General features: G+C 40.0%; 1 protein-coding gene across 2 annotated transcripts in view; it reads left to right on the top strand.

The window, feature by feature from the left end:
- LOC144017879 (transmembrane protein 266-like) overlaps positions 1-26,407 on the top strand; it is a 41,200-nt gene that overhangs the window by 9,953 nt on the left and 4,840 nt on the right. For both annotated transcript variants that reach the window (XM_077519843.1, XM_077519842.1), the window contains exons 3-9: positions 1,670-1,861; positions 14,062-14,216; positions 15,719-15,792; positions 18,082-18,138; positions 18,200-18,338; positions 21,258-21,373; positions 22,468-22,663. In XM_077519843.1, coding sequence (XP_077375969.1) covers positions 1,670-1,861; positions 14,062-14,216; positions 15,719-15,792; positions 18,082-18,138; positions 18,200-18,338; positions 21,258-21,373; positions 22,468-22,663 — 929 coding nt within the window. The remainder of the gene's footprint in view (positions 1-1,669; positions 1,862-14,061; positions 14,217-15,718; positions 15,793-18,081; positions 18,139-18,199; positions 18,339-21,257; positions 21,374-22,467; positions 22,664-26,407) is intronic.

Genomic DNA, 26,407 nt, shown 5'->3' with positions numbered 1-26,407 from the left:
AGTTGGATCAGGATGTGTCGTGTTTATCCCATATTGTCGATGTAAACTATTTTTAGCCCATCAATGGTTCGAGCAATAGAAGTAATAAACCTTAACTTGTTGCTAGCTTGTTCTCCATTGTTGTCTGACTCCTGACTCGAAGTTTGCTGATCATTTTGAGGATTTTCATTGAAAAGGAGGGGTCAAGTGTCTGTTAATTGCCGCTTGTATCTTTAATTACACACCATTGTTTTATTATTTGTTAGCTCTTACAGTATATTTGGCATAATTCCCACAATATAGTCGATTTTTAAAGCTATCCAGCAATAACCTCCCCTCATCCACTCAGTGTCTTTTCCTCCTTTGTGATGACTAACCCAGTGCTTTAAAATGCATTAAACAGTGGTCACAAATGTATGCGAGCGCTGCACTTCAAGCAAGACACGCCCCAGTTATTACGGTCCCTCCGAGCGAACGTCGGACCGGCAACTTCTCTGGTGTTGCTAAACTGTGTGAGCGCTCAGTCGTTTCGCGATGCCGAGTGGGTGTTTGCGCGTGACCCACGGTGACCCAGCGTTGCTGCCCCGAGGGCACGGCAGTGAATAAGAATGTGTTCTTCATGTTGCCCGACTGAATAATTAAAGTCTTTTTCATCTGCACTGCCTTTGTGCTATGACAGCTCGATTTGTCTTGGCACCATCTTTCACTTCTTTTACTTATCAGCTACTGCATTAAAGGGGAACTACTTTATTGGTGCTGTTTACTTAAAGTGGAAGTCAAACGCACCATTTTTTTGACAACAATATGTTCTATGCAGCGCCACTGGTCTAAATATGGTTTTCTGATTAATAAAACATTAGTGGAATATGAGTTATGAAGCAAAATCTAGCCATTGTTATCCATCTTAAGGAGCGGCCATTTTGCCACTTGATGTCGACTGAAGATGACATCACAGTTGCTCAGGTCTCAGTTAACAACCAATCATAGCTCAGCTTTAGAAAACAGATGAGCTGTGATTTTTCATTGCCTAAGCCCTGACTGGCTAACAGCAAGCTGCCTTGGCCATTCGCCCTTGGCACTCAGCCGGGGAACAAGGCAACATGGCCGCCGGCACCAGTGAGTCGCGAGTATCCGTTGGGCACCCAGACAGTTGACGGACTCTTTTCAAAGGCAATTCAATAGGCAAAAATTAATAGGATTATGTTTTTGTGTTATGTTTATCAGAAAATTTACAATATTTATTTCCGGTAAGTTATAAAGGGAGGAGTTAAAAAAGTTTATACTTCGAAGTTCCTACTTTTATTATTATAATTTTTTTTAACATGGGTTTTTAACATGCTGATGATATACTTAATTTTATTTTTATTAGTTTTTTTTTATTTTGTGCATTTTTGAAATAAAAATTCATTCATTCATTCATTCATTCATTCATTCAGTTAGCGAGCTAGTTTGTCATTTTGTTAATCAGTTTTATATTCGTTGTGTTAATTTTGTTAATCATTTGGTCAGTTAGCTAGTTTGCCAGTTTGTTAGTCAATTATTCAATTAAATTTAAGGCAGTTGTTTTGTCCGTCCATCTGTGAGTTATTTATGTTAATTGTTAATTAGCTAGTTTTGTCAGTTACTATTTTAATTCTCCAGTTTGTTAGTTTGTCAATTTGTATCATGTTTTTTCTTGGTGGTCTACTAGGGATGCGGAGACTGCAGCTCTGTCAGACTTGGAGGTCATCTCCCAGCAAGTGGACGATGAGAACCAATGCTTGGCTCCTCCGGTCCAATTGGTGAGTTTCGGCTACCGAGACCTTCCACTCGCGGCACTGGACCTCTCGCTGGCTGGCTCGCAGCTCCTTTCCAATGCTGATGAAGACGAAGCTAGAGAAGGGTGAGTAAAGTGAGGATGAGTTTACACTGACACTGGAAGTATTTTTTCCTCCCCAAGCGACTATTTTGATATTAGTTGGACGTGTTTTTTGTCGTCGTGACAGATACACTGACATTCTGCGTCAAACCAACAGATTATTGCATAATGAGATACGTTTGATCATAACGAAACGCACAGTCAAACTCTTCCTTTCCTTCTTACTGTATCACGCTGACTTCAAATCTGGTCCTTTTAATCGTCACTCTTGTTCTCTCTTATGGTAAGGCTGGTTGCACATCATGTACTGTGCTCCTCACACTTCTTAGAGATTGTCATCAAACAAATAATGAGTGTCAATGTTTGCTGTAAGATCACAAATATTTATTTTTGTTACATAAATTAACAAGCTTGCACATCACATCACAAAATACTTTTCTTTTTTGGCATCAGTTGATGTAAAAATAACATTCCCATGGTTTACAATGTGCACTGATTGTTCATCATGCTTGAAACTGACCAATATCTTTATGAAGAGTGTCAAGACCGATCAATAACTGTTGCTTCTTGAAATGATTGCCATGTAGACTTACCAATATCTGCAAGTAGAATGAGTTGAATAAGAAACCAAATCTTGCCACATTTAATGATTGGCATATAGACAAAGTAATGTCTGCATGAAGAGTTGAACAAAGGAAGCCGCAATCACTATAGATTGTGCAGCTTGGATATTCTATAATTTGACCTGGAATGCATGGAAAGCTTAACTTATTCACTCCCAGCCATTTTCACAGAAGCAATCCCGTTTTTGGTCCCGGCTGTTTTACTGGATTTTGAGTCACTTTGCAAGGCCCACAGAATATCGTGTTCAATTGCTATAAAAGCATGGAGCCTACCAAAGGAAAGATTAAAGTCTCTTCTTTCATCAGGAAAAAAAAGTATATTTCAATCTGTTTCCGTTTTGCAGCAATTAGCATTAGAAGAGAGCTAAGTTTCATCAGTTTTCACAAATCTGTTTAAAATTGTAAGTAATTTTTCTTTTTTTTTTACATGGCCCTGGTTGATCTCCTTTGCTCTGCTGCCACCTGCTGGCCGTTTGTGTAATAACTACCATTTCTGCAACCGTTCTTTGCAGTTGAGAGGCTGCATCAAAGCCTTCTGTATGCTCTAGCATAAAAAAAAAAAACACAAACAAAAATCCGTAGAAATACGTCTTTGGGACACTTAAAACATAAAACATTTTTTTATTTATATGTTATTGAGAGCAAATGAGTTTTTAATATAGAAGGTATACATGTTTATTAGTGTACTTTAGTTACTATAGTAACATTTTAACAACAGTTGCAGTGACATACTTAACAAAGTGTGTAAAACAGCTACAATGTTCGGATAGATGAAGTGCTACTTTTATTTACACATAGAAAGTTTGCGTTGTGTGACATATGGAAAGGAGGTCACTTGCGACACATTGTTTTCCAGTCTGCTCTCGCGCCAATCTTTCCATTGTGTCGTGCACCTGCGACTCCATCCCAGCTAAACATACGCTCTCACCAGGACACTTATCAACACCATAAGCTGACGCATTGGATCCAATGGACCCATGCTGTACATTACAAGCCTGGTCCAAATTTATCATTTAGGTCACTAAAGCGACCATTTCACAGGAGTGCACTTGGCAGCGCGGATAGTCAACACTTGTCTCTCACTCTGGGTTGTCTTTGATAAGAACAGATTTGTATTTGCATCGATAAACATTGTGCATCTTGCGCTTTCCTCCTTGTCTCAGTTAGTGCTACAGTTTTTTTATTTTTTTGTCCCGGGGAACGCTAGTGGGTAACACGACTGTGTCTACATTGTTGAATTATGCATGCAGCATTTCCTATTGTAGCTCCAACAGTAAAGCACCTGCAAGGCGATGTTTCGTAAACGAGCACCACTTTAAAGCTATGTCACCAATAATTCAATTTACTTTGCTTAATTCCTTGTCATGGGTAGGAGATTGTGTATATTATTTAATGAAATGTCTTCATAATTGTATGTGCAGCAACATAATCAATAGCATCTGCAATTTAGTAACAATATCGTAAAGAAAATGTCATTTTTAAGATTTTTACATATTAAGTGTAAAATTTGCCGTCTACTTAATAGTCCTTAATCTTATTGGCATTTTTCTATTGTAGTAGCTGCTTTGGACACTACTTAAAAAGCTTTTAGTTTCATAAAGTTAGGGTTGTTGTCCACAATCGATAGTATTCCCAACAATCAATCGATTGGGAACTAGTTGAGAATTAACCCTATATACATCGCATCAGCTGCAAATTTGTAACTATTTGTTTGACTCCATCGTCCCTGTTATATAAAGATTTGAATTGAATTGATTATGATGCCAATCCCTAATTTACGCAAAATGTACATGGGTGTATTTACATATTGCAGATCTTAAATTGAATGTAATTGAAGTCACATACCATGAATCACAGTCATGTTGGAATTTCAAAAGTAACAATTTTCCTGATAGTAGAAACCTCCCCACAACAACTCCACATCATTATATGTTGTCGTGCAATGAGTGTGTGGCACCAAGACTATTGAGCGATTCGCATTGGCCGTTGCAAGTTGTCAAATCAGCATATTCCGACCACCAAGCAGGTCAAACATTTTGGAGCATGACAGTGTGTGATCACGCAGTGTTTCATCAGTAGAACTTGTGCAGCAAGGGTGGATCTAAGAGAAAGACCGATTGCTGAGCTCACTTTAAGGGAAATGGGGCAGAGGAAATCTTTTTTTTCTTTATGGCAGTGCAGGATGATGAAGTGTGTTTGAGCTGAGCCGAGACACCGGCGGTGCCGAAGCAATCCACAGCCGTAAAAATGAAAACGTATAGCGATGGAACGTTAGCGGCTCCACTGACCCAGCCTGAGAAAGTGCATTTCCCATTTCCACTCACTCTGGAGTGTGTGCAAATGTCAGCAAAACTTATTTTGAGAAGTCGAAACACAGGCAAACTTGATCAACTTTTTCCTTTTGCGATGGATTCAAGTTAATGCATTTGCTAGTTCGTACTGGATGATTTTTTTTTTTTTGCTGGATGATTTTAGAAGGGGCGGCGCGGTAGTCGAGTGGTTAGCACGTCCGTTTCCCAGTTCTGAGGTCTCCGGTTCGAGTCCAGGCTCGGACCTTCCTGGGTGGAGTTTGCATGTTCTCCCCGTGCCCGCGTGGGTCTTCTCCGGGTACTCCGGTCTCCTCCCACATTCCAAAGACATGCATGGCAGGTTAATTGGGCGCTCCGAATTGTCCCTAGGTGTGCGTGTGAGTGTGGATGGTTGTTCGTCTCTGTGTGCCCTGCGATTGGTTGGCAACCAGTCCAGGGTGTCCCCCGCCTACTGCCCAGAGCCAGCTGAGATAGGCGCCAGCAGCCCCCGCGACCCTTGTGAGGAATAAGCGGTCAAGAAAATGGATGGATGGATGGATGATTTTAGAAGTGTCATATGATGTTTGGTGCGCTCACATGTACGTTGAAGTGGTTGCCGTTCTACTTTAGTCCTGTAGGTGTCAGTAGCATGCATTTACAACATTTATATACTGCAAAACAAATCAAGAAGGCTTTGGACTCTATGCTCACACTAAAAGCAACAGGCTTCTCTCTTAGTGTAAGTAAGTAGTCTTAAGTAGCTAATAAACCGATGAAACTGATGATTCAGGCTGGAATAACACACAATGCCGGCATCAGATTTTCTGGTTTACTCCTCTACTGTGTGCAAGTTAAACGTATCTGCCAAAACTCTGTCCACATTTACTGTACACGAGGAATCTACATTTCTTACCGTTTTGTTGATCTTGAATCAGCCGTTCCCCCATTGGCTTAGATGCAGGTAACCTCTGCAATATTCCACTGGCAGTTGTAGGCAATCTAATACCTTATTTAATGGACTGCACACTTCTAATGTAGTATATTTGCAACAAATAATAGTCTGGGACTTTGCTTGTTGTGTAGATTTATTATTTTGGGTGGTGTATCTATAGTCCATCATTGATCAGGGCATTTTGCTGTTGATTTGTGTCCACATTTGGAAGGGGCCTGCATTAAAAAATCATTATGGTGACATAAGTTAAACAATATTTAAGCCTGCCAAATTTTCCTGTCCCCCCCCCCCCCCCCATGTTATCAATGAAGGCTATTAGTGTTGTTTCACTTACTAGTTTGCAGGTCAAGCATTCTTCCTTTATCATTTTGAAACCATTAAGAAAAGAGAGTGATATCAAATTGGATTCTATATTTGTCGGCAGCACAGATGCAGTTGAGCATAAAAACTGGCACATTTGATTTCCGTGCTGGTGCAAGCCTCATTTAGCATGTTTGGGGAATTTGGTAGACAGCTTTGGACCTTGCTAGCCTGGAATTTAGACTCGGTGAAAACAGTTCTAAGTTGTGGCGCAGGTGGTGTAACCCATTTTTGGTGAATTTCATCAAGGTTCAGGCAGACAGATTCTGAGCTCTGTGGATGTGTTTGGTGGATGTCATAGTGTTTTCTTCATAAATATGACAACAGCGAGCATGAAACCCTCTGAATCATTGAAGAAATTAATTAACCGAACACGTGTTGTAATTATTATCATCATCATCATCATCTCTTTTATATTTTTTAAAATCACCCATGGCAGTCACACACGGACGGATGATCGGGTTGGAAGAAAGTTGCCCTGGCCAACTTTACGTCTGCTTGCAGTTCCTCATAAACATAAACATAAACATAAACATAAACATATAGAGGCTAGAGCCCGTAATCTATACCGAACTAAAGAACCGAGTTTACAAACTGAATCAGACCACAGAAAGCCAAATCTAGTTGTGGAAAAACCCTTGGCGCCTTTCAAGTTCCACATCATCTCCCAATAAAAAATGGCGGCATCACCGTTTGCATCTAATGTAAAGCTGCCACGCATTTTATGGCGGGAAGCATGCGGGGAGGGGATTAATCACAACGAGAGGCTCCGGCACCAAAGCTGCCACGGCGTGATGAAGCACCTCCTGTCAAGCGCTTTTTGCATATCATAGCCGGTAGCATTGTGAAGGTGGAGCTGACCTTACCGCTATCTCTCACATTGTACGCTGCCGCCGCCAAAGTGGGCACGGCATCCGTGTGCATGCGCCGACGGAACGCCAGCAAATGTATTTATAAACCCAGCGCGAGCGGGGCTGTGTGGCGGTTGTTATCTAATCCCCTGTAATCATGCTTCACTTCATATTCCAATTTATCCTGGGCTGTCACACCTCATTAGGAACAATGGCATTACTTCATTGATGCCTCTGTATATTTAGATAGGCTTCCTTTCCAATTCAAAAAAAAAAAAATCTTTTTTTTTTTTTTTACATTTGACCCTTTTCCTTCCCATCATCAAGTTGAAGCCTGCAGGAGCACATGATAAGCCGCTGTAAATCGTGTTCTGCTCACTTGTCGCCCCATCGATCGGGGGCTTCCGGTCATCAGGCCCAAGAGAGCCTCCAAGTTGCGCTTGGAGTGTTCGGTTAACTGCATTGTCGTTCCAATCAGGAGAGGAGTGGGCGCCATTGTGGGAGGTGGTCGTTGGAGCTAGTATCGGGGAGCCAATTGCAGTGTTAGCAGTTTTGGCCCCCTGGTGAGTAACGTGTACTTATTAATAGACTTGGGTCCATCCATCTTCCTGTCTGGAGAAAATGCTGGGCGGAACCAAGGTGGCGTGGGCTCGTGTTCTGCACTTTGATGGCCGCCCGCTCTCCCCTGTAGTGGTCAAGCTTCTTTTCTTTGTTTGCTCTTTATTTATTTAGTATTTCATGTTTCGTTTCAGTGCTTTTTGTTTGAGCTGATGGAGCTATCAAGGCTCATTCATTCAACCTTTTTAATGGCTGACTGATGGAGCAGTGAGTGACAACTTGAGCAATCTTAAAGATGGTCATACTTCCTGCATCCTGCATCCAGTCTCTTGTCCTGTTCATCTTCATCCTCTGAGTTGGGAAACTCATTTTTCAAACCTTGACCAAGACAGCTGTAAGAATGCTTTTGAAGGAAGGTTAATTAAAGCTCAACAAATGTTTTGGATGACCATAGTTGAGAGTGAGTGTTTTGATGGTTTTGATTGTACGCAAATACTCACACTGTGCCTCTAAATGGCTTGCTGGAAGGGGATGAAACTTTGGGAGTATCAGATTAAGCGGTACAACTTGAAAAACACATTTTTGAATTGTTTGTCTTGTCATGAAAGAGAATTAGGGGGTTAAGATTTGTCACAGAGTTGTCGGCTCTACTTTTGAACACAATAAATCTGCATTATTTTGACAAAAAAGAAAAATACATAATCATCACAAGATTTAGTGTTGGACCTATAATTTTTCATCTTTCTGCTAGCCAATATATCTTTTTTTTTTTTATTGTTTATAATGTATAATAATCATGACCAAATACGCTAATGTAGTACTTAGGATTAAATCCAGCTAATGGTTATGTACATATGTTGTGCCTTCATTAAATTATATTAATTATTCATTAAGTCTTAGCTCACAGTTTGACTAGGGTGAACATATTTTTAAACTGCTGTGGTGACTATCCAAACTATAGGATCAAATCCACAAGTATGTTTTGCCTTTACGTTTTTTTTTCACTAGTTCACGCATCACTGTCCTGGCTCAGTACAATATGTCTAAAGTATGAATATAGAAGCAGAGAATGTCTACAGTAGAGTTAATGTACTCCTGGTGGTGGTGGGGGGGTCAGGTGTGATGCCGGGGGTGGTGCATGTGACCTCAGGGAGCATGTTATTAAAATGATATATTTTTTGTCGTACTCAAATAAAGTGTAATTGCGCATCCACTACAGTAGTTGGCAGTGGTGCTGTCATTGTCAGAGAGTGCGCAAGTAGTATTCCAACAATTTTATTGACAAATGATACTATTTAGTCACGATGGCAAGTTAGGCGGGGCTGTGTGTGAAAAAATTTTTTTTTCATTTCTTGGGCGTGATAAACATAAAATAATTGAGAAGCACTGAATAATGGGAAGACAGGCACAGGAAGTAATATCCCTTCACTTTAGTTTTATCTAATTCAGTTAGCTTCATACTAATATTCTTTTTTTCCTTCTCCACCATATCTGAGTATGTGTGGACCTGGCCTTAGTGACATGAAAAGACAACCACTCTATGCATCAACCATGCTGTCGAGATGTATGATTAAGCAACACAAAGATGACGCAATAAAGAACTAACTTAGGATCTATGTTGCCAGACTACCATCTCTCCCCTAGAGCCCACCTGAGCTGTGGCATGATGTCACCTTCCATCCCATTGGAGCGGTTCGCGCCTGCCAGACACTGAAGTAGTAGCATATGCTGCTGATGCGGCTGTTCTAAATGTGCAAAAGGGTCCAGATGGTTCTTCTAAATGTGACGTGAGCAAGTTGTATAAAAGAGGAAAGTTCATCTTTGCCACCCACAACCAGATTTAGCGGGCGGAGGTCAAAAAATCCAATTTTGGAAACAACCTCTTTGGTCTTAGGAGGTGGAGGGCGAATGCCGCCTGTCTTTTGGTGTTTGGTTGCTTACCATGTCCATTTAAATGTTTTTGAAGGAGTGTCATGTGAAGGTCAAACTAACTCACCATCACTCTTACTTTTAAATGCTTCGGCTTTGTCGGAAGAGAGACGGAAGTGGAAGTCTCAGCCGGTCGAGTCAATTTGGCCCACTTTAATTAGCCAGTACAGGAAGTTGTCAGAGGCTGTGACCGGAGAGCGACTGCTTCATGTTAACTCCCAGACTCCCTAATTCCTCTGCTGCAGACGTGGCTGCTGGCCAGCGTATAGCGAAAGATCTAAAAGTCTGATTTGTTGATTGAATGTATTTCTGTCTGGAGCTCATTGGCCACAGCATTAGGTACACCTAAACAATGAATCAACATTTTTTGGGGGGCCCATAATATACATGTAGTAAACATCACAGTGGACTTTCTTTATCTGAGCTGATCATCAGGTGCTTGTAGGTCTCCCAGTGCCAGCCTTCAGTGGCTCAATCGGCACGCTGTTATCGATTCCCCTGCCTGATTTAATCTCCCGCCTCTGATACCCTGTCGAGGACCACTCCATCTCAGGTTCTGACAGCTGTATCAACACTTGCTCTGGAAGCAGGAAGAGGGAATTAAAATGAAAATAAAGGCATTTCCATATTTGAGTCAACCTAAAAAATGTCATTCGGTAACTCTCGCTGTAGGGCAATGCACAATTCTGACAGAATACAAGCTTATATGATAAAATAAGAGTGATATTTTTTGGGTTTCAAGTCTTGTTCAGGTTTCTCTTTATGGAAGGATTTAACCAAAACACTCTACAAGTTGTTTTAATGCATGGCAAGAAACCAATATATCACAGTTAGGAGTTATTTACAGCTGATACATTTCATGAAATTCACATCATAACACAAACAAACTGGCTAATAAAAGTAGAGTTTACAAAAATGCACTTTTACTAAAATGCATGAAAGAGAGTAGAGGTTACAAACAATCCAAATTGTAAAGGTGACCTTGTGCATTGTGACTCGAGCCAGGTGGTTCTGTCAGACTGTCAGAGCCTAGTGGGTCAGAAGTACAACATTTGCTCTGTTGCTTTAATAAGACTCATTAATATCCTGCATGTGTCAAGAGCAGCTTCTGCGACGCCCCCTCTGGGCCGGACCACGTTTGGCATCACGCAAGGACCCACAATACACTCATGGCAGTCTTATCAATGCTACTTCCGCCTTCTCTCCAAGTCACATTGAAACCTTTTTTTTTTTTTTTTCGTGCACCAGTGTGTGTGCGCGGGTGTGATATTTCACAGCTATCCTGTAACAAGATGGTTGGTGTTATCATTGCAGATCGTAACTCAAAGGTTTATTGCCATGTTGACTCATTTTAATATCCTCTGATGATAAATCTGATCCTGACATCAATGCACAAAGCGGCGGTAAGGGTGGTGTTATCAAAGGAGCATGGTGCATGGATTGGATGGTGCGTTTTTTTTAATTTTTTTTGCTCTCCCTTTTTACCCAAACACAATGGTGCTATTCTGGGGTGGAACTGTTTCACCATGGCCGTAAATTGGAAAAATGTCTGATGGCTTTGAAATCATTTCCTAAAGCAACACTAAACTCTGCAGAGAATTATTTTCAGGGAAGTGTTTCACAGTTTCTTGAACGTGGAGCTACAAATGGTTTGATACCATTTGGAGAATTTATTCTCAACCGTATCAAATATTAAGTTTATGCTGGAAGATGAATGGGACAGCTGGTGGTGGCTGTAAATTATTTGATGAAGGTTATTATTGCAGGCTGAGAGGTGCAAATCCCTTGAGTGCCATGTAGAGCGTGGATGGGGATGACAACCCCCCCCTCAAACATGCTTCCCTTTTTTGTGTTGATTTCCTCCCGCCCCTAAAATAATATTAATTTTCAATAGACATAATGCTTTTGTGGTCTCTTTTTACTTTGTTGACTTGTGTTGTTATGACAATATCAGCTCACAAACGACACAATATATAACCAGACCTACAACACAAATTATTTAGTGATGTACTGTTTTGTATAAGAACAATAGAATATCTCATGTGTTTCCCAACTATTATTTAACCGTATAATTGACACCCACTAAAATGTGTTGGGAAAATTGGGCAAAAAAAAAAAAAAAAAGTAAAGCCGAAAAACCCTTCTAAAAAATTATGATAAAATGGTTCACTGTACTAGAAGAATTTTTTTAATTTTCTTTTCTCCCCCATTTTTTAAAATATTTATTTTTTAAATGAGCCATATGAACAGCGCGCCAAGCAATGGAGACGTCAAACGATGAAGGGGCCAAAACGTTTCGCCAACGTCGGCCGCCTCTTTTGTGCCAGCGCACGGCGAGGAGGAAAAAATTGAAACCAGCGCCAAGTTTCCACTCAAGCTGGAGAACTGCTGAGAGGCTTTGTTCCTCTCAGCGGTCCTACCTCAAGATCCTCACTATGACTTCAATAGATAGAAAATAATAAACCCAAGTCGTCATGTTTGACTATTTAAGGCTGATATGTCAATATGCTTATAGCTGGACGGTAGCTGATATTTCATTTAGTGCTGCAAATAACAATTATTTTAAGAATTGGGAAATCTGTTGTTTATTTTATTAATTTATTTATGAATCAGATAAATTTAATTACCATCCTTTCAAATTGCAGACATCACAAACATAAATTAATGAAGATTCAGTTGCTCATTGGAAATGGACAACAAGTTTGGTAATCGTTTTTCAAAATAAAAGCAGTTGGAAATATTTTATTTTGATTTGGCACAAATATAAGTAGTCTGCTTTCATTAATATTTTTTGTAGCGAGGCTGAATTTTTGAGGATTTGGACAATTCTAAAGTAAACAAGGTATCCACATGAATAATCCAGTATCACAAATAATTATCGATGAATTTAATAATCAATGAATTGTAGATTAATCCATTACCATTGCACCTCTAACTCAATTTATTAAAAAAAAAAAAAAATACTATTCCTACTTTATTTTTTTTACATATCTCTCTACTCTCTTGACTGTCAAGATGCAGATTTTGCTGCACGCCCCTCCCCCTCCCAAACAACCTCTGCTACAGTGCTCCTCTTCATGGTCTGCTGAATAGGAAGTTCATCAACATTCCAGCCTCCGATGCAGCTAATGGTCTAATCAGCAGTTCACAAAGCTTCACTGTCCCTTCCTCTGTCAATGGCCTCTCTCATCTCAAGTCTGAACACCCTCACCTTAGCTCAATTTCGAGCGCATCTCTGCAAGCTACCGTTCTCTGTTGGCCACACTGGGAACTACAGATTTCTTGCCTCGTGTAGCTCTGTATTTATTTACATTATAGCAGTGTCGCGCAGTGGCTTTCAGACCGCCTTCATTGTTCCAGCCTGCTAATGTCTTGCTCCACCTCCTCCTCGGCCTTCCATTTACACCCTGTGAACACAGTCACCCGTGCACCTCTACTGCTTTGCCCATGGATTCACTCAACTACAAGAGTTCTTCTGCTGTTTGTATTCAAGTTTTATGGACCTCAGTGGGATCTGTAGAGCGTTCTTGCCAAAAAGGCCTGTGTCAGAGAAACAGCGGGACCAACCACTTTCTGATGTACTAGTAGGAGTTCATCTTGCTGGTAATGAAAATGGCGTCTTACTCACTTTCAGCCGCCACATTACATGCTGAAAGAAAGCGAACTGATAGCACCACGCCTTTAGTTTCCCGAGAAGTTGGCTGCTGTCAATGTCAGCTGCCTTTGGGCCAACTTCCCCATCTAGGTCAGCTGCGGATAGATTGCTGTTTCAGCAACATTTATCTTCTTCTCCTCCAGCGATGAAGACCATGCGTTCGTCCCTCAGCCTTTTCCTAATTGACAGGCTCCTGGACTGTGAGGGCCCGATTTTTATTCTCACCCACATTGTCAGCTCATGGAGGGGCGTGAGGAGATGACACGGGTGGTTGTCACGTCAACCATGTGCAGGGAGTGTTCCCCCTGAGGGTGATCTGTGACTGTCATGTGCTGAGGTTGGATCCCAAAAGCGTAGACACAAATAAGATTTTAACTCTTTATTCACACAACTTGACTAAACGAAAAACAATGAGAATGCATTGAGAATCACGAGACGTCAAGCTCCCTTGGGCTGCGGAGATGCACAGAGGAACAGAGGTAATAATCCGACAAAACACACACTTCTCAGTTTGGCTTCAATAGACAGTGAATCGATCTCATAGGTAACAGTACATGGAATTATCTGGCTGGCTGTTGACCCAGTAAAGAGATTAAAAATTCTTGACATCACATAGCTCCTGACATCACATAGCTTAAAACCAGTTGAAACTAGATGATCAGTTCAAAACAGACACTTGACCTCACGGTCATGACCCAAACTTAACCCTGGCGTGACCCAGTCATGAGTCAAGACCCAAACATTACCCCTGCATGACCCTAGTCATGACAGAAAACCTCTGCCGATTTGCCTTACCACGATGAGAAAGCCCTCAAACACATGAAGAGAAAAATCTTTATTGATTGTATTGACATGTTTACTGCTTTTTGAGTCCACTGACACCTCATCAATAAATTTTTTTCCACGACTTTGCCCTTACATTTGACTACTTTATCTCACGCCTGCGACATGCTTGAAATGTGTCATAATATAAAAATAGACAAGCACAAGTGTCGTGTTCTGTTGCAGGTCCAACTGGCTGAAGCCTTGCTGTGGCCGTCGAGTGGCCCTGTGGCAGGTCTGCCTGCTCAGTGCCGGCTTCAACTGCGTCCTGGTAGCCTGCGTTATCCTGGTGGTGCTCTTCCTCTCCTTGGAGCTACTCATCGACACCAAGCTCCTTCAATGTGAGTCCATGTGCTACTGCAAAAAAGTACAGCAGAAAATTTAAGAAAAAAATATATATAGTAAAATAAGAAAATTAAATAAGCAAAATTATCTGCCAACAGAACAAGAAAAATGTACTCATATCATGTATCTCATATCAACCACAGCAGTCTTGAAAATAGTACAGGGTGATTCAAAAAGAAGGACCACATTTTATGATCAAATATTTCTTAAGTAAATGTATGAATCAGAATGAAGGAGTTGATGTTTGAAAGATCAGATTTCCCAATTTTCTATAATTGTCACATGACACTGACAGACTCATACGTCTGGCAGCAACAGCAAAAAAAATAAATACAAATGCTCTGTGCTTGGCCTCCTGGATCTCCTGACCTCACAGTTTGTGATTTTTTTTCATCGAAAGCATCGAATAACAACAGCGATCAATTCAATTGATCCCGATCTGCTTCAATGTGTCTGGGAAAAATTCTCATATCATATTGATGTTGTTCATCCTGCAAAGGGAGGCCATATTGAGCACTTCTAACATGTGAAATAAAACTTGACTGTTAGTAGAATACTTTTATTATAAGTGTTATTTTGTGCTATTTTTCCTTCATGGAATATTTGATCATGAAATAGGATCATTCTTTTTGAATCACCCTGTATTATTAGAATAAAAACAAGTAAAATTAAAAAACATTTTCAAGCTATAATATATACAACTATTTTCTTAAAATACATACATATTGATTTATGAATGGCCAACTTAGCTTGAGTGTCAAGCGAGGAGGTCCAATTTTAATTATCTTTGGTATGACCCAGCCAGCCAGCCTGCGGCAGACCCTCTACCACTAGACTACTGAGCTTGGTGGTGCGGTTACTGGAAAGAGGAAAAATGAGTTTAGTAAATAACATAACAATGCTTTTCATAAGAAAAAAAAACACTTTTATCTGATTGTTTTCCCATTTATCTTATTACTAGATTATGCAAAATCTTAAAATAAGAAAATTCAACTTCTGAAACCTCAGTTCAGGGCCTTTGAAGTTGGGTAGTCATCTTAAAATATGGAAAATGTTTGTTTTAAGCTTCACAGTACTTAAAACTGGCATTTTTCACTCGTACAGGAAAAGCTCCAAATTCCACAATATTTGGAACATTACTGTTATTAGATCAATCAATTATCACCCAGTGCACTGGCTGTGAATGTTGCCAAATCTTAATGAACACCTATGCAAAGACACAATAACGAAGCAGGCATCTTGTCAATGGCAGCAGGCGCACATCTCCATTGATTAGTGGCCGGCGTTCAGCTTTAACGATAGCACAGTCTGCAGGGAGTGTACTGAAAGATTAGCTGTAGACACTTTGACACCGGAGTAAATGATGGCCCCGTGATGGACACAGCGTCCTCGCTTGTCGGGGGTCGAGTTGATGCTTTAGAGGTGCAACTGTTATTTATTTAAGAGCTGCAAAGTTTTCGCCTGTTGTGCTCATGTGTCCTTTTATTTGTGTCCACAGTTACAAACGCTTTCCAGTTTGCCAGCATCATCCACTGGATCAGTCTCATCATCCTGTCACTTTTCTTTTCTGAGGTAATGTGATTGAGTGCTATTATTGCAGTTATACTCTGCTTTGAAAACATGTCTACCACTTAGTGTAGTTAGCAGAATACTTTTGTAATGATCAAAGCCCTTAACTGACATTGTGTTATACCTTCCTTAAAGCAAACTAGTTAGATTGAATCCACAACTCGTCGTATGTTAATCAACATTTATTCTCAACAGTCAGTTAATTGGTGAATCGATTGCTACAGCCAGCCTTAGTCGTGGAGTGAGCAACTGTGGCCTCAGTCTAGACTAAAGGCTCATCTTGAAAAATGGGGTTATTTGTTTTTATTCTACTACTCATTATTAAGCAACATTAAAAAGAATAGTAATCATTCTGTATAAGTCTGTTTTAGCTGCTAATGAGTAAACATACTGTATGTGCAACTACATTTTAGCCTGTCAGGTTAGTTTCATAATTTAAAAAATATGCTTTATCCAATGACGCCTTTTATTTACCACAGCAGCTCAACTCAATCAAGGTGTTACTCCTAATGAGAAATATGCAAAGTGGCTAAAGTTTTGCTTGGCTTCCCAAACTTTGAGTTAAGAGTCGAAATCTCATTTTTATTCACATTTGTTGTAATATATGTGTCTTTTTCTGTTCTTTTTCATTACATTAAGAATAATGACAATGCAGGATTCTTGGTTCCGCATTTCCGGATTCACTTATTCGTGGGTTACTTTTCCTTTTTTTTCCCTTTTTTTAGTGGTAGTTATTTTATTTTTTGGGGGAGGAGGTGGATCAAACCTCCACTTTGCAGTACTAGGGACCCCCCCCCCAAAAAATAAATAAATAAATACAATCAACCCAAAAAAAAAAAAAAAAAAAAAAAAAAAAATCCAAAACACTTTTCCGTGGGGGGGGGGACAAAAAAAACGTTTTGTTTTGTTTTTTCAGTGCAATTATATTGGGCGGCACAGTAGTCGAGTGGTTAGCACGTCCGCTTCCCAGTTCTGAGGTCTCCGGTTCGAGTCCAGGCTCGGACCTTCCTGGGTGGAGTTTGCATGTTCTCCCCGTGCCCGTGTGGGTCTTCTCCGGGTACTCCGGTCTCCTCCCACACTCCAAAGACATGCATGGCAGGTTAATTGGGCGCTCCGAATTGTCCCAAGGTGTGCTTGTGAGTGTGGATGGTTGTTCGTCTCTGTGTGCCCTGCGATTGGTTGGCAACCAGTCCAGGGTGTCCCCCGCCTACTGCCCAGAGCCAGCTGAGATAGGCGCCAGCAACCCCCGCGACCCTTGTGAGGAATAAGCGGTCAAGAAAATGGATGGATGGATGCAATTATATTGAGCATCTGTTATTATTACCAGTATTTGCTGTGATTATTGTTTTGTTACTCGCCTGGTCCCTATCCCCTGCCACTAGCACACTAGCAGGGTTCCTCTCTGCAAGTTGTATTTTATTTTTTAGTATTGTATTTTAGTCATGTTTCTCTTTTTTTGTTTTTTTTGTTTTTTCATTTTATTATTTTATATTTCAAATATTTACTGTAACTTTGACTTTACTACTGCATTAGCATAGGTTAGTTTTAGGGATGGTCACTGTTAGAATGGCTATAGTCCCAAAGACTTTATCACTAAGCAAATTAATTTATTTCAATTTGATTATGCTTTTTCTTTATCCAATGACTTCCTTCTGTTATTGTCCTTAATGGTTATCAGCTTCAAAATACCATTTAGGGGCTTTTATGGTGGGTAAGATATTGATTATTTGAAGTACAATTAAGACATTTAAGACACCAAACTTTACGTTTTGTACAATACTAAACGGAGAGGGAAGCGTATGACCTGCAGACCCGACTCCAGTGCAAAACAATTACGCTGACAGTGCCGGCCTTAATGCCCTAAACCAAACGTTAATTACCATCTAGCCAGCAGGAGCAATAATTGAAGTGGAATTTAATGAGCATTGGGGATGGGCTTCGAGCGATATGAACCGTCCGAGCACCTCGCCAATGACGTCATATGTGAAAAGTCAACAGGGGGACGTTTTAAAGGCTTTTTAATGACTTTGGTGTTGTCTATCAGTCGGACACACATTGTTCAAGTTCTTAAACGGTTTCGCTTCATTGACTGCAAACCTGTTGTCCAAATGTCACCAACACATGATGGATTTGCAGGACCACTTGTGCGTGACCTCTCATGCTAATTGGCGGGCGGATCAATGGCGCTGCTGAAAGGCGCGTCCCGAAAGTGACCACATTGGTGAAGTGCAGCTTAGACGTTAATGTGGTTGATCACATAACTTAATGTCTTCATTTGTCTCCGTGCACTAGACTGTCTTCAGAATTGTAGTGCTCGGGATCTGGGACTACATAGAGAACAAAGTAGAGGTAAGTGTATTCACTTTTGACTGCATTTTGTCCATAAACCCATTAAAATGATCCCCGTCAGGTGTTTGACGGCGCTGTCATCGTATTGTCGCTGGCCCCCATGGTGGCCTCCACGGTGGCCAACGGGCCCAGCAGCCCCTGGGACGCCATCAGCCTCATCATCACCCTGCGCATCTGGAGGGTGAAGAGGATCATTGACGGTGAGTCAAAAACATTCTCCACGCCGTTTATGAAGTCATATAGAGCCAGATAGCTTGTTGGTGGGAGCACCTGATCCCTTCTGACTCTGGGAGGAGATGAGTAACCTCGTTCTCTCCATGATTATACAAATTATTTACTATTCAGAGCAATATCGCTATTGATCATCCCCAAGAGTAATTTGCTGTCACTCGTCTACTCAAGCCTGTATCGATTGTAGGGTCTGGATAAGCACATTCACAGGGACCATAATGAATATAGTGGTTGTTCTCCTCTATGCTAATGCGCTCCGGTTCGATATCCGTGTCGAGGTCACCCTCAGCACGGTCTTCCTGCCGCATGCAGGATCAGCCTACAAACAGACCACACAGTCACTCTGTTTACACTTTGCTCATCTGTGAAGAGAGGCGCTTCACTATCACTAATAATCCGCAAAACCAGTCCTCCATTCGCGACAAAGTTTACTTTCTCAATGTCATGTAAAATATGTACAAAAACATTACCGTATTTTTCGGATTATAAGTCGCAGTTTTTTTCATAGTTTGGCCGGGGGTGCGACTTATGCGTGAAATTAACACATTATTATATCATTTCACGTTATTTTCACGCTAAACCGCAAGAGGGCGCTCTAGGCCTGTATTGATAAGTTCAACATTGCATCGTCGACCTCCCGAGTTGGGGGAGTTGTTTAAAAGTGACACCGAGGATGAAGATTTCATTGGATTTAGTGATTTGGAGTGAAACTGATAGTTTGGTAAGCTTGTTAGCATGTTCTTTATGCTAGTGTTATATGAATAACTTGTAGTGATGGGAACATAATTCACCCACGGAACGTTGGGACGAAGGGAGAGTTCCGGGTGGGAAGGTTTTGTTTCGTGGAAAAGGGGAGTTAGCCTGTTAGCTTCTAGCTGAGTGGGGAGTTGCTGTTAAGACCTCAGAAGCTGATGTCAATAAAACGCCAGCCTTTGGCTCCAAGCTTCAACACTCCGCCTCCGACTCGCATCACTGCTCGCTACAAACTCTTAACACATTCATTGCCAGACCAGCAAAAAAATGCATCATTTGACGTATTTTTCCGTCAATGGCAGTGAATGAGTTAATATGTTACGTCGTTACTGACATTACCAGGCATGTCAGTCATGTAACGTTAGTATACCGTACACTTATTCAGCCTGTTGTTCTCTCTTTTATTTTCATTTTAAATTGCCTTTCAAGATGACATGTATGTTTTTGGTGTTAGATTTTACCAAATAAATTTTCCCCAAAAATGCGACTTATACTCCAGTGCGACTCAAATATGTTTTTTCTTTCTTAATTATGCATTTTTTTGGCTGGTTCGATTTATAATCCGAAAAATACGGTAACAATGGAAGACCGATATTGTCACCATATGTCCACCATATTTCTACATTAAATAAATATCTTCACATAATCCAATCTCTTAGTCCCATGACCACATTATGTTAAGTCCTTAAATAAAATACGTTTTTTTTTTCTGCGTGAAGCCAAGGTATTGATCTCTTGGTGCACTTCCACCTGCCCACTTTAATACATGTGAGTGATTGAGCCTCTTTGTTGGGCTGGAGGTGACACATCAGGGAGGGAGAGGCGCACAATTACCGCAAGATTGAGTCCCTCTCACAATTAGCTTGATGATTACATCAACCTTAATGAGAGAGGACGTGTTCACCGAAGACTGCTGCCGCATTTGACTGCCCATATGTGAATTAGGCACTCACCACTCAGTACACACCTAACACTTACCTTGTGTGAGTTTAGATCGAGTGATGTTTGCGACAAAAGTAAGCATGTGCATTGATGACTGCACTTATTTTAACAGGACAACCTGATTAGCTTTAAATTATGTATCAGTAAAAACATCATGCAGGTACGGTTGAATGCGTTTCATCCATCCATCCATCTATTTTCTTGACCGCTTATTCCTCACAAGGGTCGCAGGGTGTGCTGGAGCCTATCCCAGCCGGCTTTGGGCAGTAGGCGGGGTACATCCTGGACTGGTCGCCAGCCAATCGCAGGGAATGCGTTTCATACTATGCGTATTTTTCAACACTCAACAAAAATGGTCAGTTAATTTGAACAAGGAATAAGGGTTATGTGCTGCTTAAGAATGTGTGTAAAATAAAATAAATAAAATAAAACATGAAGATGTATATTGCATTCATCTCATATTTCTTTTGTTCAAGCGATTTACATAGTTTTTTTTTAATTAAGCATTCAAATTAAACATTTACTAAAACATTTATTGAATTAATAATACAAGCTAAAACTTTAAAATCTAGTTGTAGCATGAAAAAAGTATCCGTTTTTTTTATTGTTTTTTTTTAGGGACATTACTTTCTTTAAATATTTTTTTTTTAGAACTTTAAATAAACCTCCAGAAGTACATCAGTTTTCTATTAAAATCTTCTCTATTATATTTTTTACATTTAAAAATATTATTATATTTCCATTAAAGGTAAATATAAAATTCGGTTGCTTTTTGGAATTGTATTTATGTTTCATATAATTTATTTTCTTTAAATATATAGAACTTCATTAAACGCGTCAATTTTCCATTATAATCCAGCTATTACTTTTTAATATAAATTAACAAAACAGAATGAATTCATATGATAAGGTAAAACAATATAAGTGAAAATATAACAAATGATCTTTATTGCCAATGGTGTTAACCATACAAGCACTTTGCTGCTATCTAGTGGTGCAACTGGTACTGTATTGAAAAAAATGGGCAGTAGATGTATGGGTTTGGTATCTTGATTTTTACACTCCACAGTAAGTTTATTTTCCTGAAATGCACGTGTAGTATGTGTTTTAAATGAAATTAGTTTACTATATGAAGTGTTCCATCTAATGAAGCCGCTTTCTTTTTCCCTTCATGTGCAATCACTCTGTGTCAGCTTATGTGCTCCAAGTCAAAGTGGAGATGGAGCTGGAGATCCAGCAGTGCGAGAAGACGAAAGCAGTGCGAGAGGAGCAGCTGGAGCGTCTCACTCAGATCTGCCAGGAACAGGCTGTGAGCACATTTTCATTTCATCATAAAATACACAAAACAAATTAAGTGTAAGAGAAAGATTACGATGAGACCATGCACAATCTTCTTCTACGTGAGTTACTTATATGTATTAATATGCGCAGTATGAAATGCCTGAATACATATTAGGGGTCTGCATCTCTCCAATAAAAGGTGATTCAATATGTAGCTCGTGCGATATGATTCAAGGATGGTACATTTTGAAGTGGAACGATCCTATTTGGTTCCTTTTGGTGTGATGACAAATCGATTCGATATGTTACGGCTCAGTTTGAGAGGGTATGATGTTTCTTCTTGAAAGCTGACAGTCATTTTAAATTGTGAATTAAATTGTCAGTACTGTAAATGCAGCGTTTCCCTCAAAGAGATTTAGATTTAGCTTTTTTCACATTTACAAAACATGTAGAAACAAACTGCTCAAGTTCCAAAGAATCAACAAAAACTGAGGCAGATGTGCTTACCACACTCGATAATCATACTGCCTCAATGAAGTACACATATCTTAAAAAATATCTCAATTTTATTTTTGTATTCATAAGAAATATCAAAATGTTAGATCTGTTTTTCTTTTTTGTTGAAAAGAAAATACTCAAAACTTTTATTGGACATTGAGCTACAGGAAAAAAGTACAAGGAGTTGGAATTAATTGACACATGGTTGAATATATTTTTTTGTGAAGTTAAAAATTAGACTTTAAAAAAACAAAACAAACAAAAAAAAACATTTTATGAAGTGTTGGTCAACCTTTTGTCAGAAGGGGGCAGCAAAGTCTCATAGACTGTCATTCTCCTCAAAAAGTGCCACGACACCATCACTATCCCACACACATATTGAGTATAAAAATTATTTCTCAATTAAAAAAAAATATTAAAAAAATCACATAGGTGAAAATGGTTAACTACACTTGGATAAACTATCATTTTATCAACTAAATTACTTAAAGAGAAAAAAGAAATTAGATATATTGGTAAAGATCCGTTACGTTCTTGTACTTAATCTCATCCTAACTTCCACCTCCCCTCTCTGTCTTCGTTCCTCCTCGTTTGCAATCCCACCGCTCCATCCTTGTGGCGCAGTTTGAGATCAGGCAGCTGCGGGCCCACCTGGCTCAGCAGGACTTGGACCTGGCGTCGGAGCGCGAGGCTGCTATGCAGATCCATCGCGTGTGGGCCAAGCAGGGCAGGAGTTTCCAGGTAGTGGAAGGCTTGGCTCCTGGGGAGTCTGACGACGAGGGCGCTCACAGGAATCCAAGAGAGCTGCACAACACTGCAGGTACACTTCAACTGTACTCAATGTATTTGTGAATGATGCTCGTCATGGCACCTTTAAGGGTTACAATGCAAATGGAAACTGTAGGCACAGAAGTTAAATCCGACTGTATATCTGTTTGTGGCAATTTTGAAGTTCACTGTATACGTTGAAATAAATGAAACTAGCGCCAAATTGAGCTGTTGCTTTACTATATTTACTGCTGAAACTGCAATTGTACATTTCTCAATGGTTAATCCTTTACGTGGAACTCATTGAAACACTTTGAAATTGACAATTTAAAATGTTTTTTTTTCTTTCATATGAATTAGGTGTGTGGCAAACATTTCAGACTCAAATTTAAATGACGAAATTGCTCCTTTTTCCCCGACATGCATAGGCAACAATAGTTGTGTTTTCATAAATTACAAAATGCATTGTTAACACAAATGTGCCCCCTAGTGGCCAGTAAGTGGCATATCTTCCAACGATGCTATGACATCACTTCTAACGAGATGTGGTATACGACGTTGCGACAGCAGTCATTATTGTGGCCATTTTACCTTCACGACCTAAAGGCATATACATGTGACAAATGCCCATTAAAATTAATTTAATTGTGTAATATGTTTTTTTTATGAATAAATTGAAAACTGTCATTAATTGTATGCAATATAAATGAACATGCTATATTGAGGTTATCCAGGTATTTCGTTCAAATTATATGCCATTGTTTTTTTTGTTTTGTTTTTTAAATATTTTTTTTAAATCTTATGTTTAAAAAGTACTTGAAGTATGAATACTAATTAGGTGTTGAGTACTGCTCGTACTGGTATCAGTCTGAAAAAAATATTGAACATCCCTACTCAATAGTGGCAGATTAAATCATTTCATTATTCATATTTGTTAAACTTTGTAAGTACAGTTTTGCTCGTTGCAACTATAACTTGGAAATTACTCAAATTTACTAATAATCCACAACATGTGAAATCATATTATTCACTTACATTCTCACACAATGCTCTCATCTATCCATCTATCTATAATTTAAGATATCATATAGAAATAACACGATTAATTTGCAACATTTAAAATAATTTTGAAAAAAAAATACAAATTAGATAAAACTTGTTGCTTTGTGGACAAAGGTAAAAATGCATTTACAAATAAATGAAATAATATGTTGTAATAATTGGGTTATGGTTTTATTCTGGTTTTTGATTGTAACTTGTAAAAAGAAAGATTTTATTTTATTTTTTTAAATTGACCAAAAAATAGCTAAAAGTATGTCCTTTGATAGCATTCCCATCAGCTCATAAATGACAATGTTGTCAAGCCATTATGACAGGAGGCAAAACTGCAACAAAAGATTAGAGTCTACAGTCGAGGTCACTGCAGTTGAATTGTATCATCTCGACAGAACAGAACGTTTTAATATCGTGTATACAATCAGGCCAGGTGGAGCGTTTGCATGAGGAGGCAGCATGACAAACCAGGAGAGAGGCGCGGCATCACGTATGTGCATAATTATGTGGAACAAACAGTCCCTAATGGTGCAACATCAGGCCGCTGCAGTGTCGGCCTGACATGGCCCTGGAGCGGCCTCTTGGCTGCCTCCATTTTCACACACCGCAGCCATCTGACCGCAGGCGCACCGGATCAATGCAGGGGCAAAAAAAGCTTTTAGGATGTGCTGAACGCCGGAGAAAACAAGCATGTTTTCTGACACTGTCACTCTCAGCCGCTGTCGTGCTTCAGCCGAGGCCTCGCGGCGCGGTCGACTCGGGCCATTTCGGCTACAGAGTGCTCTGTGCATTGGGCCTTGTTAGGAGGGCAGCGGGGCCCCTGTCAACATCTGTTCTCATTCGCCTGCAAACCACAATCGGGCACCACAATATTACCCCAAGGGTAATAGCAGTGGTGGCAAATCTGGCTGCGGGATGCTAAGTGGGCCTTTCGACGCCAACATGGTCAGTGGGAGGAGCACTCGCAGGACAGCAGGCGCAGGCTCGGGTCAAGTCACCTCCAATCAAGTCAGGCTGCCAACTTCTTTTCTCACCTGAACGATGACACCATGCCCCAGATACACCAATTATCCCCTGAGATGGAGTCTTTGAAGTACTAAATCGTGTCGGTTGGTGACAACATCCGCTGTCACTCAAGCACAACATCTGCTTCTAAAAGCAGGTCATTGAACATTTGCTGCACTGCTTCTTTTACAATTAACAACCTTATATTTGCACTGTGTCACACCAATAGATCCGAACTTTATTGCACAGTAAATTTCACAGCGTAAGTCTTACTCTAAGTGTTACTCTAAAAAAAATATATCCGATATACTGGGACTGAATATAGTCTTTTCCAGAGTAAAATTTACTCTACAAAATTTACTGTGTAGCACACCTAATTCAATACAAAAAAAAAGAATCTGCCTGACAAAGATATTTTGGTGAAAACACCAAACCGAATAAATTGTTTGAACAGGTTAAAATGATGTTGATATAATTTGCAGGACTCAGTGAAATCCGGGATTCTCTGAATAATGATTTTATCATTTCATTTTTTTTTCTTTTTTTTTTGTTATCAAAATTGATTTATACATTTGTGGAAAAGAGCTATTGATAGTCTTCTTCACTTTCATTCTCTTTCTCTCCTTTCATATAAGATAAGCAAAAATGCAATTGGCATGCTATCCAAACAACAAAAACTAACTAAAACAACAATTTTAATTAATTAACAAAATAAAATAAAAATGAAAATGCTTTACAAAAAAAAGAAAGAAAACTAACTGAAACAACATCTTAGTTTAATAAAACTAACTAAAACTAGAATTCCAGAAAAAATGTCCTTCGTTTTCGTCTTAGTCATACACAAGCTTTTTGGAGTACATTTAAAACGTACAGGATTCATTTCGGTATTAATATACAAAAAGAAGGTCATATGAGAATTGTTTATGATTATTATTTATTTTTTGACAAACACTACATAAAAAAAACTAAAATTAATACTAAAACTAATCACGTACAAACATTACAAGAAAGCATTCCATCCATCCATCCATCCATTTTCTTGACCGCTTATTCCTTACAATGGTTGAGGGGGTGGTGGAGCCTATCCCAGCAGGCTTCGGGCAGTAGGCGAGGTACACCCTGAACTGGTTGCCAGCCAATTGCAGGGCACAGAGAGACAAACAACCACTCACACTCACAAGCACACCTCGGGACAATTCGGAGCGCCCAATTAAACTGCCGTGCATGTCTTTGATGCTGTACATATCTCACACTGATAGGAAAACATTGCAACATATTTTTACTCTGTGTTTATATCCAGATTGATTGTATTTACTTGGCCAGTGGTGCAGCATCACTACATCGAGTTTCTGAACTACAGTCGAGTGTGCGGCTGCACTAAAAGGACCCAGCATGTCACCTCTCCTCTCCCGCACACAAGTGACAGCTTGATAACCGGGCCGTCTCACTAAAAAAGAGCCGAGAGCCTTTTTATGTATGCTGGACAGCCAATCGCCCCCCCTCCCGCCCACCTCACCTCCATCACTCATGTGTTATTAATTGCGCAGCGATTGTCTCCGTCTTGTTTTAGTGAGTGCAATGCCTCCTCTCCGGGGGTGGCCCAGGGATTAATATTTTAGAATGAAAAATAAATGAGATTACCCATCAGAGTCTGCAGCAGCGCGTCCCGCGGGACGGGGGCTTGCACTCAAGCGACTCGCGCTTCGCACTCAGCCAGCAGACAGTGAGCTCAAGACCA

This window comes from Festucalex cinctus, chromosome 4, assembly GCF_051991245.1.
Source record: "Festucalex cinctus isolate MCC-2025b chromosome 4, RoL_Fcin_1.0, whole genome shotgun sequence".
NCBI classification, from domain to species: Eukaryota; Metazoa; Chordata; class Actinopteri; order Syngnathiformes; family Syngnathidae; genus Festucalex; species Festucalex cinctus.
Note: the sequence above shows the minus strand (reverse complement) of the source record. Positions and strands in the feature narration are given on the sequence as shown.